At 36.0% G+C, this 14,807-nt stretch overlaps 2 protein-coding genes across 4 annotated transcripts; one reads left to right on the top strand and one right to left on the bottom strand.

Moving 5' to 3' along the window:
* Positions 1-155: 155 nt before the first annotated feature.
* On the bottom strand, positions 156-9,362 carry aasdh (aminoadipate-semialdehyde dehydrogenase). 2 transcript variants are annotated; one of them, XM_067383802.1, is made up of 14 exons: positions 9,028-9,362; positions 8,815-8,935; positions 8,485-8,732; positions 7,957-8,149; positions 7,135-7,376; positions 5,647-5,753; positions 4,827-4,999; positions 4,405-4,726; positions 3,187-3,305; positions 2,184-3,039; positions 1,836-1,999; positions 1,235-1,360; positions 928-1,059; positions 156-615 (listed from the first exon to the last, which is right to left on the bottom strand). In XM_067383802.1, the coding sequence occupies exons 1-14, from the start codon at positions 9,258-9,260 to the stop codon at positions 175-177; spliced, it is 3,477 nt and encodes a 1,158-aa protein (XP_067239903.1). In that variant the 5' UTR covers positions 9,261-9,362; the 3' UTR covers positions 156-174. The 2 variants fall into 2 exon arrangements, with proteins under 2 accessions (XP_067239903.1, XP_067239904.1); XM_067383803.1 differs by lacking the exon at positions 928-1,059.
* A 523-nt stretch (positions 9,363-9,885) lies between these two features.
* On the top strand, positions 9,886-14,782 carry si:dkeyp-117h8.4 (uncharacterized protein LOC572032 homolog). Of its 2 annotated transcripts, none has more exons than XM_067383791.1 (10): positions 9,886-10,060; positions 10,223-10,289; positions 10,423-10,475; positions 10,765-10,795; positions 10,884-10,909; positions 11,516-11,585; positions 11,783-13,341; positions 13,746-13,779; positions 13,900-13,951; positions 14,495-14,782. In XM_067383791.1, the coding sequence occupies exons 1-10, from the start codon at positions 9,977-9,979 to the stop codon at positions 14,532-14,534; spliced, it is 2,016 nt and encodes a 671-aa protein (XP_067239892.1). In that variant the 5' UTR covers positions 9,886-9,976; the 3' UTR covers positions 14,535-14,782. The 2 variants fall into 2 exon arrangements, with proteins under 2 accessions (XP_067239892.1, XP_067239891.1); XM_067383790.1 differs by having other exon boundaries at positions 13,897-13,951.
* The last annotated feature ends 25 nt before the right edge of the window (positions 14,783-14,807 follow it).

Raw genomic sequence — 14,807 nt, 5'->3', positions numbered from 1 at the left:
ACTAAAATTCCTGTCTGCACAAAAACAAACATGAACATTAATGCTAAAATAATTTACGTATTTTGCAGGACATATATACATAACGTACCATACTGATTATATCCAAATCATTTTTTCTAATAAGTACTTTAGGGAGTCACCCAAAAAAAACGTACTTATTTTTATTATGAACAATCACTTTTTGGTCAGTTCTAGACAATAAACATAATCATTACGACATCCAACAACCAAGTTATGTCCCCATACGACAGGAGAGGAGAAAAGCTCGCCTGGCAAAGACAATGTTGCCTTCGGTGTGCCGGTTTCTCCATCTAAAACCCACACCTTTCCATCAGTGGAGCACACGGCCACTAGTGATCTCAAACCCCACAGAGCGCCATCAAACACAAATGGAGTAGAGAACACCTTGCCTGTGGTCTGGAACTTCCACAATAATGATCCATTATCGCCATTTAAACAGTATACATGACCGTCATGTGATCCACATGTGACTGTGAGTTTGGGTGATTGTGTGCTCCTGCTGGGTGTTGTAGAAATCGTCTGATTGGTCAAAAATGTCATGGAAGAAATGCATGGCGATGAGAAGATTGGTCCTTTAGTGGAGAAGTCCCATAACTGCAAAAAATAATGGAATAAAATCTCAAATTACAGTCAAAATCAGTGTAGACATTCTTATAATCTTCTCTACACCGCAATTAAAGTCTACTGGATGAAATCTGTAGAGTCTTAGAGTAAAAAAATATTACTACAAACATTACTGAGGTTTGAAAAACGAGTGCAATATACATAGTAGAATAAAAGAGCATTGTTGTTGTTTAGTGTTCATTGCTCTAGTGGTAATGACCATAATTTCAAAAATAAGATGATTAAAGTTCAATTTATTCCATTTAACTTCTCTTAAGGCAACTTTTTCCATTTTCCTCTCACCGTATCTCCAGAATGGCTTATTCCAATAATATGGCCATTTACTGAACCAATGAAGACAGAGGAATCAGAGCAGTGAGGAGATGAGAAAAAAGGGACAGTGCTGGAATATGTCCACAAGACTTTTCCACTGTCCTGGACAGATAATAAATGGAGAATGACAAGACAAATGTTAGCTTTCAACATGACCCCTATATACTCCATTCCCAAGATTTTTTGTATTTGAGAAGTTGGCTGATACACTTTCAAACTTCAGTACTGATATGAGCTTTTGTGCATGTACTCCAGTGAAGAAGGAACATTTACTTACTGGATTAAGACAGTGGAGATTCCCACCCAGAGTACTACAGTATAACTGTCTAGGAGACAACTGGACACAAGGGGATGAAAACACTGCACCGCCACCACAATAGTATTGCCATATACAAGTCTTAGCCTGGGAGAAATAGAGACAAGTGTTTGAAATATCAAGGGAACATACAGAATCTGCGAAAAAATATTTACAAAAAACAAACGACAGCTAATGTAATATAAATTTAGTTTTAGCACCAGTGTGGTTATTATTAACTAAAGCTAAAACTAATAAAAATCCTTATTGTTAACTGAAATAAAGCTGAACTAATGTGAAATATTATTATTAGATTAATTACTTAAAACCTTAAAAATTAGACTAACTGAAATTAAATAAGTTACTAAACTAAAACTGAAATTAAAAAGCTAAATAGAAATATTTAAAAAAATAATAATAATAATAAAAATGACAAAAGCCCATTACAAAATCACTAAAACTCAAAGTAAAATATCAAAATAAAAAAGCATATATTAATAAATACTATAATAGTATATAAATAATACTAACATAATACTACAAAAAATATAAATAAAACAGAAGTATTTCTCCTGTATATTACCTTTGGGTCTAATGCATAAATATTGCCATCATGGGACCCTGCAAAAATCATCCCAGTTTTAGGGTCTACAGTAGGGGAACTTTTCACCACATCCCCCGTCTCAAATGTCCACACAGTTTCCCCACAGGAAACGTCCAGGAAGTACACTTGTCTGTCATAGCAGCCTGAGAAAAACACATGTTACAAATGTGGATGACAAATAAACTGATTAATAAATTTAGCCCTGAAATCTCTAAGCTTTGCTTTTAGAAAAAAACTCCATATTCAAGCTAAAGTAGTTACAACCTTATTTTAACCATGTTAGTTCTTTTAATTCAATTACACATTCCTTTAAGATCAAGTACTAACCTACTGCTACAAGGCTTCCACATTTTGAGATGACAGCAGAAGACTCCAACCGATCTCCAAGGATACGCTCCCAAATGACCTCTCCGTTGAACAGGTCAAGAGCCTGCAGTCTGTGCGAGTGAGAGCCAATGAACACAGTGATCCTATCAGGGCCCACCAGCAGCACTGGAGAGGCATCCACACACCTGCCTGTGTCTGAGCTCCAGCAGACTCGAAGGTCAAGCGGCAGGACGCCTAAAGAGTCTTGTCTAGAACCCTCACCCATACCTGTGCTCTCAGTGACGGATAACGTCTCAGTAACTTCATGAGGTACATGGAGTTCTGTGGCCTTTTTAAAAGTCTTATAACATTCATGTGACGGATTAGATATAAAACCCAAGTGATTGTCAGATGTATCTGTCACTAGAAGTTTGCTCTCATTTGTCTCTAGTGCATCTGAGAAGTTTTCCTTTTGCATTTTCTGAAAACAACCCAAATCGATAACCTCACCAGCTCGTCTCACAACTACAAATCCTTTAGTCCTTCTCACTAAAGGAACTACAGAACCCAGTGTGCTTTCTGTAGCATTCACTGTGGCCATTTCCTTTTGTTGTCTTTTAGATGAAACTGCAGTGTCTGAATAATCTAGCATTCTCTTCTTTGATGGTTGGATTGCGTTATGCGTTTCTGTCATGATGTGGCTAAGCACATCTGAGAAAGAGCCATCTAATATGACCTCCAGCAGGCCCACAGAGGTTGTCCCCATGGCAACAGTGATCTCATCACAGAGACGCAGGGCCTGAAGGGAATCTCCTCCACTTAACATGAAGTGTGCATCTTCCTCAACTACCACGTCATTTGGCAGGCCAAGACACTCCTAATACACACAGACAAACACAGAATGGCAGATGCACTCAGCAGACAATGGGAAAGATGTTGCAATATTTAAGAAATACCTCCATGTGTCAAACAATTAGAACTAGTACTTTTCTTGCAAAAAAAGAAAAGTAAATGCTATTTATACCTTCCACAGGGTCTGGAACTTCATTCTCACAGATTCAATGTCTTTCCATACAGTTTGTTTATTTACGTCTCGTCTTTGAGTGTCACACATTCTCATCAACTCATCAATGGCTATTTTACCTAAAACAAGGAATGTAAAAGTGACTATGAAAACTATGACCACAATGAAAAAAACATGTTCACATCTGATTAAATAGAAATGCTAAAGCTTAAAGGGATAGTTCACCCAAAAATGAAAAATTATCCCATGATTTACTCACCCTCAAGCCATCCTAGGTGTATATGACTTTCTTATTTCAGTCAAACACAATCAGAGTTATATTAAAAAAATATTCTGGCTCTTCCAAGCTTTATAATGGGAGTGAATAGTAACCGATATTTTGAAGCCCAAAAAAGTGCATCCATCCATCATAAAGGTAATCCATACGGCTGCAGGGGGTTAATAAAGGCCTTCTGAAGTGAAGCAATGCGTTTTTGTAAGAAAAATATCCATATTTATAACTTTATAAACTATAATCACTAACTTCCAGTAATGTCTGTCTGCACGTTCATGAGAAAGTCGAGTTCAGGTGTATGACGTAGGATGTAGAAGTAACGTAAGCTTAGGTGAGAGCAGACACCTCTCGCGGTCCAAACAAATAGGGCTGGTCAACAAACTCAAAACTTTAAAAATTCTCGTTTTAGACTTCTAATTCATGACCAGTGTTTTGTTTTGCTCCATCATCTGCGCTGGTCAATACATCATGCGTCAGGTCAAAGTTCAAAGGTCTTCTGCCGGAATCGACTCGAGTACCGAAGCCAGTGATTCTAGATTATAAAATATCAGTTACTATTCACTTTCATTATAAAGCTCGGAAGAGCCAGAATATTTTTACTGTAACTGATTCTGTTTGGCTGAAAGAGGAAAGTCATATACACCTAGGATGGCTTGAGGGCGAGTAAATTATGGGATAATTTTTATTTTGGGGTGAACTAACACTTTAAGTAATTACTAAATAATTTAATTAAATTTAAATTAATATTTCAGTTTTTTTTAGTATTAGATATGTCTAATAAATTAATAATACTAAGCATTTCAATTTAATTTAATAAATTATACTTGGATTGGTTAATATTGGTTAATCTATCAGGGGTGCTTCAAGTACATAATTTAAGTCATGGGGGCACAGCTGATATAAAAGTTTGGGAACCCCTGCCTTAGAGGATGGAGCTCACTTGCCATGAGAGGTGAGTGGAAGTGCAGGGATGAATAATATCATGTCAGGAATGCTGTGACTGGCCAAACGCTGTGATAACTTATGGCGAATCTCTCCTTCCATAACTCTAAGCGAGAGGGAGGTGGCATTTCTCGAGACTTCTACAGCAGTGAGGTCTTCAGAGGATTGTGTAGAATGCTGGAAAGGTTTTTCATGAAGAATTTCAGAGGAGAAGGATGAAAGGGCTCCTAGTTGACCCGATGAGAGCACTATAAATGCCACCAGCCTGTCACCCTCACTCAGGCTCACTGCACACGCCTCTACCTGAGGCAAATTCTCAATCACCTGAGGACAGAAATAAATAAATTCATGATATAAGATGTTATATGTATCTTTCAATATTCTTTGAATTCGTAACATAACATATGGGTCACATAGTGCCTACCAGCTGCAAGGCATCTAAGTGTACCCGCTGACCAAACCGTTTGACAAGCCGATCCTTCCTGCCCTGGAAATACAGACAGGAATCGCGCACCTGCACCCAGTCACCAGTAGCACGCATTGTTCCCTTGACTACAGTTTCTTCATCATCAAGAAGACACACCCTCTCCTGACCACCTAAATAAAGAGACAAAATTTCACTGTACAAACAACTAATATGAATGTGAAAGAAAGTACACTACCGTTCGGGGTAAGTAAGATATTCTTTATGAAAGAAAGAATAGGTTTATAGAGCAAGGATGGATTAAATTGATCAAATTGACAGTAAAGATATTTATAATGTTAAAAAAATCTATTGCAAATAAATGTTCTTTTGAATGTTCTACTCATCAAAGAATCCTGAAAAAATAAGCAGCATGACTTCATGTGTTTTCAACACTGATAGTAGTAAGCACCAAATCAGCATATTAGAATGATTTCTGAATGATCATGTGACACTGAAAACTTTCAGCCTTGCAGGTTTTGCAGCATTTCACATTAATAAATTACATTTGAAAATATATTAAAAAAGGAAAACATTATTATTAAAAAACATTATTATTTCACAGTATTACTGTTTTACTGTATTATTTCATAAAATAATTTCAGCCTTGGTAAGCATAAGAAACTTCTTTCTTAAACATTAAAAAAGTCTTATAACAATCCCACACTTTTGAACAGTAGTGTATGTCAGAAAGCCTGTTAATCAACTTCGCATCAACTTAAAGAGCATTCCAAGGCCTTCATTATTCTACTGACTCTAGTTTTAGAGAATTGTATCATACCAATGAATAACTGTCCTTCTCCTTCAGTGACGAGATGTCCTATTTCATCTCTCACCTCCATTATGGTATCCAACATCGGCTCTCCAAGGGGCACAGATATATCAGTTCTGTCAAACAAAACAAATGTAAACAGACAATGTATCACAAGAAATGGTTAAATACTAATAATATTCAGCTTTTCTTTTTTGCATCATTTCAGGATAAAGCAGTTGAATCTGAGAACAACATTCTCTATAGACTGTCAATATGACTTTTTGTGGCTGATGCATCCTTACTAGTGTTATTTTAGTATTATTTATATACTAGAATCGTTTTTATTAATTAAATTAGCTTTTATATATTCTTTTCACTACAGTTCAAAAGTTTGGGATCGGTAGGATTTTTAATATTTTTAAAAGAAGTTTTGTCTGCTCACCAAGATTGCATTTATTTAATTAAAAATACAATAAAAACAGTAATATTGTGAAATATTATTACAATTTAAAATAACTGTTTTCTATTGGAATATAATATAAATTGTAATTTATTTCTGTGTTGGAAAAGCTGAATTTTCAGCATTGTTACTCCAGTATTTATTGTCACATGATCCTTCAGAAATCATTTTAATATGACGATTTGCTGCTCAAGAAACATTTATTATTATTATCAATGTTAAATTTTACTTTTTTTTCAGGATTCCTTGATGAATAGAAAGTTCAAAAGAACAGCATTTATCTGAAATACAAAGCTTCTGTAGCATTATACACTACCATTCAAAAGTTTGGGGTCAGTAAGAATTTTTATTTTTATTTTTTTTAGAAGAATTTAAAGAAATTAATATTTTTTCAGCAAGGATGCATTGTAAATGACAGTAAAGACATTTAAAATGTAACAAAAGATTATATTTCAAATAAAAGCTGTTCTTTTGAACTTTCTATTAATCAAAAAATCCTGAAAAAAAATATTTTACACAAATATTTTGTACATCTGTGCAAAATAAATGTTTCTTGAGCAGCAGATCAGCATATTAGAATGATTTCTGAAGGATCATGTGACACTGAAGACTGGAGTAATGATGCTGAAAATTCAGCTTTGCCAACACAGGAATAAATAATTGAAAAAATCAAATATTTTCAAATAGAAAACAGTTATTTTAAATTGTAATAATAGTTCACAATATTACTGTTTTTACTGTATTTTGAAATAAATAAATGTAGCCTTGGTGAGCAGACGAAACTTCTTTTAAAAACATTAAAAATCTTACAAATCCCAAACTTTTGAACGGTAGTGTATGTATACATAAAATTGTGACAAAAATCAGTTTTAAAGTGTTTAAAAGATCGCTGTTATGTTAACTTCATGTTTTTTTATATTTTTTATAATGGGTCTTCCTCAATTATTTAATTAATGGTGTTGATGCAACTTAGTTTGCCATTTTAAGGTAAATAATTTGTACGCCTACAAAGAAATATAAAGAATATAATGGTAAATTACTGAACATGCACTCACGTGGTTTCCAAGCACAGGTGTTCATCAGGGACTTTGTACCGACTTGCCCAGCAAGAAACTTCTGTGGTGCCGTAAAGATTAAAGATGTGTGTGCCATTGCCTTCCTGCTTCCAGCTTTTGAGAATATTTAGAGATGGAAATGGCTCTCCTCCAAAAGCCAATAACCTCAGGGATGAATTTGCACTAAGCACCACCTCCTGAAGGACACGCCTTCCAAAGCGCCTCACAAGAGTGGGAGTAGCCTGGAAAATAATTAAAAAATCAATTCTAGTACTTTAGTCATCTTGGACTTATAAGGCACCTACTGGTATAGATGCAGTATGGCATAAATGTTTTCGGTTTCCAATGCTAGTATAACTACTACTACTACTACTACTACTACTAATAATAATAAAAAACATTATTCATAGTCAGCCATGATTAATTTATTCCACAACTTGAATTGTCCAATAACAGACAGAGGGGTTACCGAAAGAACGTGAGTAGTATTGGAACAGTCATGTGAAGCATTGGAATGTAAACTGAAATTCTGAGTGATGCAAAACATGTTAAACTAAAATACTGAAAACAAATTATAGGTGCATGAAGATAAATGAACAAATGTCAAAAGAACAAACTTATTATCTCTGAAATCTGCATAATGCACACATTTCAGCTGACTGCTCCCACTACCAGTGTTGATTTCAGCACCTCACAGCATGTGCACATTCATGAGAAGATAAATGGAGAAATGGAGTGATTTGATTATTAAAATCTCTAATTAAAAGATGTCAAAAACAGAAACTAATCACTGATACGTCAGTGAGGAATCAAGTCACTTGCCTGCAAGACTGTTGTTGTGTTTCGTTTAAACAGCACACGAGCAAGTCTGCGTGGCATCTTTTTAACAGCGGAGGGGACAATTAAGAGACATGCCCCGGAAGAGAGGGCCAAAAACATCTCCACCACAGAAGGGTCAAAGGTTAACGGAGAGGACAGGAACACAACATCTTCTGCAGTCATCTTAAAGACAGATCTGTTGAGAATGCATTTTTAATTATTTTTAAATCATCCATTATCTCACAATCTTTATATGACCACTTAGGCTACGTTGTAACAAAGGCTATATCTCAGTAACTACAAGGTTTTGAGTCAAAGTCCAATTACACGTGTGTTTTCTCTAGCACTAGTTTTGTATGTTGGTTTCAAACACCTATATTTCAAAACAATTTTTTAAATATAAATTCTATCCACTAATGTAAAATGTGCTATATCTGTCAAGTGAACATATTAAAACCACACTGATCATATTCAGATACTCAAATATATGAAGAAGGCCGATTTTTAACTAAAAGTCCAATGTGTTCTTACCGTAGATGTATAATATTAGGCATAATACACCTGTGTGGGACCTTCACTATTTTTGGACGCCCTGTTGTTCCGGATGTGTGCAAAACATAAGCCAAAGTCTCCCTCTGCTGGATGTCTTTGGTCAAAGAAGAGCTGGAAGGCTGATCGGACATCTGCTCACTTTGTATTTTTATTAAAGTGAGCCTTTGTGAGGACAATGTTGCACACATTTCCAGGGACAGCAGGCTGGAAAATGCACTCTGGAATTGCTGTTGGTTACGAAACTTGCCATTAATAAAAACAATAAAAGCATTATTATTATTAATATAACTAATATAATATTAAACCCACATTAAGCAGTTCATTTTGTATCAAGCAGAAGTTCAGTCTGCACTTGTTCATCATTCTCATGGTGCACAGAGGTGGTGATGCAGGATCAAGAGGCACATATGCAGCAGGAAACTGCAGAATACTGTTCAGAGATGGACACATTTAAATTATGCTTTGAACTATTAAACATTTGCTAATAAGTAAGACCACACACTTAACTACAATGAATCGTACCCAATAATCCAGACAGGAAGGAGGACATCAGCATGGCAGAATAACCCTATGATACCATCATGTTTATGGACAGAGATGCGCAAGTGTCCAGTTAAATCATTTGCGAGGGACATAACTTCATCATATGTCAAAGAGACCCGCGCTGCAATGCTGCTGTCAAACGCGACAGCTGTTTTATCGCCATGCTCACGCGCCGCCAGTTGCACCAATTCATGAAGGAATTTCGTTGTCATATCTGAGCGAAAATTATGTTAAGCCATAATTTGAGAAATTGCACCGTACATTATATTCCCATTTAGTAGTTTATGAGCTCCTGTTTTGCAAGCTAGCCATGACCAATTCGTGAATCTTTTGAGTCGAATGCATGTTGAACCGGTTCACATGGATCGTTCACGAATCGAGTCCTTTGTTTGGTCCAAGGGGTTCTCGAAACAACGACGCACAATCCCATTGATTTAAATTTAAAAACTGTAAATAAAGACAATATATGTATTTTTTTATTGTTTGATGTAAATGCTTGAAAATATATTTAAGTTTTAAATTATCATAGCTGCAACAAGCCTCTCTAGGGCACAAAAACAACATTTTTAATGAAACATAATCAAAAAAACGAAATAAACAGCAATTTTTCTTTAACGATTTAGAACAAGTTTGCCACGCCGGGACGTAAAGGACCAAATGTTAACGCGTAAAAATCTCGTTTGTACCTCCTTTTTTTTAAATGAACTGTTCGAAAGAACCGATTCGTGGAGATGACTCGGACGGCCCATTTGACAAACTCGCGCTTTAAAATGACGTTTAAGTATTGATTGAAAGAACGTCCAATCACAGCTCGGATGTTTTACTCGGCGAAAAATTTGAAAGTACAGGCGAGCTGCAGGCTGAGTGCAAAATCCCAGCTTATGTTGGACAAATATATTTTGTTTGCAATACATTTACTTAATACAACATGTCTGCAAAGCCTTCATATGCAGATCAGTTTAAGAGAAACGACGATGAGTTCAGAAACACGATGGAAGCTATTTTTCAGAAGGTAGGTAACGTTAACTTAGTGTTAATGCAAACATATGTGTAAGATAAAGTAACTTGCATGTATTGGCGTATGTCTTATAAGATTTTTTATTCCTATAGTCTGTATCGACACTTATGAAGTAGCGTTTTCCTTAAAAGAACATGTTTGTTACGTCCTTTCTAGTATTCCAGTTTAAGTGATCCTGGAATAGACGTCTGTCTGAAAACAATGACCTGCAGGACTGAAAGAGGTAAGTTACGTTAAAATATCGAAAATAAAAACTTGTATGTGTTCTCCTCATTAGTTATAAACACAAATGCTGTTGTCTTTTTACCTAAGCTTTCAAATTTGCTTCTGAGTTTGTGAAATGTATATATCTCCAGGTCCTGTGCCCATTGACAGTGCAGAGGGAGAACGTGAGTTGGAAGCATTAAAAGTAAGAGTCGATATTGTAAATATAACCTAGAAAACAATAAGTATCTAGATATATGATATTTCCTGAAATATATCTATATTGTTTGTTTATTTAATAACCACGGACATAACTAATATTGGTGGTCTTCAGTAGTACATAATAATAGTATGAACGGTCAGTACTCAAGTTTACTTAAGCTTTGACCTAAAATATGGGTGTATTATGTATTTATTTATTCTCTAAATTTGAAACATGGGTCCATTAGGATAATGTAACATTTCTAACGTTACATATCTTTTCTGTTTATCAGACTCGAGTTAAAGCAGACTATTCCATGAGGGGTAAGAAACAAACAAACAATTATAAATGAGTAAATGCCATTTATCCTCTATTTTCATGTTTAATCTTTTTATCATGTTGTGTTTGTAGAGTTTGAGGACCAGGACAATGATCAGGTAATAATAAGAAAATTAAATTCTATAAAAGCACAAAAATGGCTTCTTATTGCCAAATGTTGTATCATTTTATTAGGGGTGTAAATCTGACATTTCATCACAATCAATTCCCTCCGACGATAAATTTATTTCCCAATACCTCAAAACGTGTTGCGATATGTTTTGTTTGGATTTGATTGGATAGATATTTGGATATTACAGTATTATGTGCCTGTTTTACACAAAAATACACTTTTCTAAAAAAATACAGAAAAATAAATAATGGAAAACTTTAGTTGCACGTGACTTCATCAATCATCTGACGACCGCTCATCACTGGCTTGTGCAGTGAGATAAAAAATGACAACAGACACGAACGTCTTTTAATCATGGGTGCTCTAAAATGTGCAAATTTAGTATTTCCATAAGGAGTAAAAGCCAAAAATTGTATCGATACATAATATTGTTAGTAATTTTATCAATACATCAATCTATATTGATAAATTACTACACCCCTACATTTATGGAGTTTATACAACCTGAATAAAGACCAGCAGTCTGGTGTACTATAACATTTTAAAGTTTTTTTTTACCTTTTTTTTTTATTATTATTATTTTTTATTTCAGATGGATGTGTCAGGGTTCACTGAGGATGATTCTGATGGCTCTGGTCAAAAGGAGAACAGCAAAAACCTGTGTAAGAAATGAGTATATAACACTTAGACACAAACAAATAGGCCTATCCCTACAATTTAGTGCAAAATAAACATTTTAGTTAGTATTTCTGTGCTATAAAATATTTACAATATAAACTACACTGTTTATTTCTTCAATAAATGAATGTAAAATTAGTTGAGCTGATATCAAAATCACGTCTTAATGATTATCTTCTAGGGCACGGAGGTGAATCATTCCAGCTCTCTCTGAGTCTAAATAACACATCTCGTGGTTCTCAGTGGGGGGAGCTGTCTCAGCCAAAGGAAGAGGATGAAGAACTGGAGAAAACACTGAGCAGCCATGGCAGTACCCTCCTGGATGTCTATCCCAGCATGCTCAACCAGATCGGCGAAGCATATCGACGACAGCATGTGACCGATACGGCGAGGGCTGTGGTGCAGAAGTACCGCCACAAACACCGGCAAGCCGGCCAAACACACCGCAACACATCCTTTAAGAACCGACACAACTGCACTTTAAACAAAACAACCAATATCTCATTTACCAGTCAAAGTCCAGTTCAAAGGAACTGTTTCAAGGGCAACGACAAACTTCAAAACTTGCTCAAGAACAAACCAAAGTCTTCACCACTCAAAAATGTATCCTACGAGGCCAGTGCCTGTTTTTTCTCACCCAGGAGGAACTGTGTGGACGTGAGCGGTGTGACGGATGAGTCTCCATGGACTGATTTACATTTAACTAGGAAGTCAGAGCAAAATACTGCTTGTGTGATTGACTTCTCCACACCTCCATATTCTGGTTCCCCCTCAATTAGTGACCAATCTCCAGATCTGGACCAAACCTATGATGTTGGACCAAAATCTCATGCTATTCCAGCCTCATCTGTCTTTACTTCTCCACGACAAAGCAGAACAGGCCTGCCTATTATTGACCAGAGAGGAATGTCCATCATCTCCCGGCCCTCCTCATTGGACAAAGACTGCTTCAGAGACCGCCTACACTCTCCTGTCTCCTCCCCGCAGCGTGGTCTCATTGGTGTTTTATCTCCTAGTGTGAAAAGTAGCTTCAGACCCAGTGTGCTGAACATGGAAAGACAATTAAACTCAACAGCAAGTCCAAAGCAAAGGTCTCCTCTCCACCATCTAGCCCATTCTGAGGCCATCAGATCTCCTTATGGTGCCAAACAGGTGCCGTTGTCATCACCCCGACGATTCGTGTACGACCGTGCTGACCAAAGTTTATCCAAGGCAGAGAGACCGTCCCATTTTACACCATCCAAACGTCAGCGCTCTCTTTCTGGCCCCCAGTCCACATACTCATTCAATGAACCGCAGATTGATGCAGAGTTCAGAAAGCTGTATCACCACTTCATCTGTCGTGGCACTTCATCACCGTGTCCTTCCTCTCACTGTTACCTCTGCGAGAGACACATGAAGGAGACGTCCAGAAGCCCCAGCTTTTCCTCCTCCAGCATGTCTGCTCTCGCTCTGACACCTCTGAGGGCCAAGCTCAAAAAAAGGCAGCGTCAGCCCGAAGTGGAAGAGTCACTCCGATTTAAACGCTTCCGAGAGAGTCGTTCCCCACTTAAACATCTTCAGCTGACAGGCAGATATGTGACCTCTGCCATGTCAGAACTTACTGAAGATAAACTCACCTGGGATAGAGCCATCCTGCTGCAGTGCCCCAGTCCGCGGTTCCTCAGAGGCACTGGAAACCTTAGAAGAATCAGGGAGGCTAAATTAAGCATGCAAATGAACCCACATGCGATGTCCTGGGTAAGAGCATTATTGGTGACTAATATTTTTATATTTTTAGACATGTCCATTTAGCTTTATTTCGGTTTAACTTATTTCAGTTAGTTGGCAAAGCAACATTTATAAATTTAATTGACCTAATAAATATATTTTAAGTAAAAGTTTAATATTTTTATATTTCAAATAAAAAGGATTTTCAGTAGTTTTAGTTAATAACAACATTAATATTTTGTTCTGAATTGTAGTCTGTTACGGTTTCCACATTAAATTATTAACCGTGATAAGAAATGATTGCTGAATGCCCCATCGGCATATTAAAATGATTTCTGAAAATCATGTGGCATTGAAGACTGGAGTAATGGCTGCTGAAAATATTTATAATTTATTAATGCAGTAAAACATTGATTTTTCCACTTCCTTTGCAGAGAGATGCCCCAAGCGAAGTCCGTCCAGTGGAGGGTTTGTAGCCATATTTTCATGTCTTAAAATTTACTTGCTCCGCATCACCATGGCCTCCTTATCTTGCTTATAGATATCCCAAATTGTTTACTCAAGTCATCATTTACTTCATTTTAGCAGCCGTGTCCCCCATGAGACCTTTTATTCAGGGTACCACCCTACTCTCTCCGAGGTAATTCCAGCACAATCACATCCAAGAAATACTATCAATTAATTACTTACAGCTTTCATATGAAGTTTATATATTAGTCCGTAAATCACTTTTTCTAGGGATGTACCTATATTAGAATCATGTTTATCACTGATAAATGGCTGGTATTAAAATATTTACATTATTCAGTTAAACCAAAAGTATTCATTTTAAATGCAATATAGTGAATTTAGGTGTTCATATAACAAAATTCACTATAAAACATTATAATGTGCAATATTAAAAAAAATATATTTTGGGATTTGATAAATTACTTAATGCATCTAAATTACATCTAAAAGTGTTAGTTGTTTTTATAAAATGAACTTTTACAGTAAAAAAAAAAAAGGGCAATAAGCAATTACACATCAAATAGATCAAAAAGAATCCCAGTTCTGGCTGATAACCATTATGTTAACAATAAATTGTGTCCTAACAAGTTATTTCTGAAATATGCAGACTTTTGTTCTCTGAGAAAAATATCAGATTTAGTCTTGAACAGTGATTTAAGAATGTTTTCTTCAGTCTCTCTAGGAGGCGACTGCAGTATGGTCTTCTGCAGTGATGAGCCTTTCTGTGTGCATCCCACATACTGCATTTCTCCCTTGTGGAATTATCAACTTCAAGTTACTCTAGTGAAGAATGGATGGCATGAAGTCACATTGTAGACACACTGCTTGAAATTCAGTCCTGTTTTCTTGTTTTAAGTATATATATGTACCTGTAAACCCTGTTTTTTATATTGTTGTTGTGTAAATATCTTTCTATCACTTTGAAAGACCCTTGTGTTTTAATATTAACAATTTTATTGGAACTCAGCATTTTTTTAAATAATATT

Source organism: Chanodichthys erythropterus, chromosome 4, assembly GCF_024489055.1.
Source record: "Chanodichthys erythropterus isolate Z2021 chromosome 4, ASM2448905v1, whole genome shotgun sequence".
NCBI classification, from domain to species: domain Eukaryota; kingdom Metazoa; phylum Chordata; class Actinopteri; order Cypriniformes; family Xenocyprididae; genus Chanodichthys; species Chanodichthys erythropterus.
The sequence above is the reverse complement of the archived record's forward strand: the minus strand, read 5'-3'. Positions and strand labels throughout refer to the sequence as shown.

Coding starts and splice junctions, on each gene's coding strand:
- si:dkeyp-117h8.4 (XM_067383790.1), top strand. CDS start 9,977: ATGTCTGCAAAGCCTTCATATGCAGATCAGTTTAAGAGAAACGACGAT. Junction 10,796..10,883: donor AGCAGACTATTCCATGAGGG/GTAAGAAACAAA, acceptor TTGTGTTTGTAG/AGTTTGAGGACCAGGACAAT. Junction 11,586..11,782: donor GGAGAACAGCAAAAACCTGT/GTAAGAAATGAG, acceptor ATTATCTTCTAG/GGCACGGAGGTGAATCATTC.
- aasdh (XM_067383802.1), bottom strand. CDS start 9,260: ATGACAACGAAATTCCTTCATGAATTGGTGCAACTGGCGGCGCGTGAG. Junction 8,733..8,814: donor TACAAAATGAACTGCTTAAT/GTGGGTTTAATA, acceptor CGTAACCAACAG/CAATTCCAGAGTGCATTTTC. Junction 7,377..7,956: donor ACACAACAACAGTCTTGCAG/GCAAGTGACTTG, acceptor ATTATTTTCCAG/GCTACTCCCACTCTTGTGAG.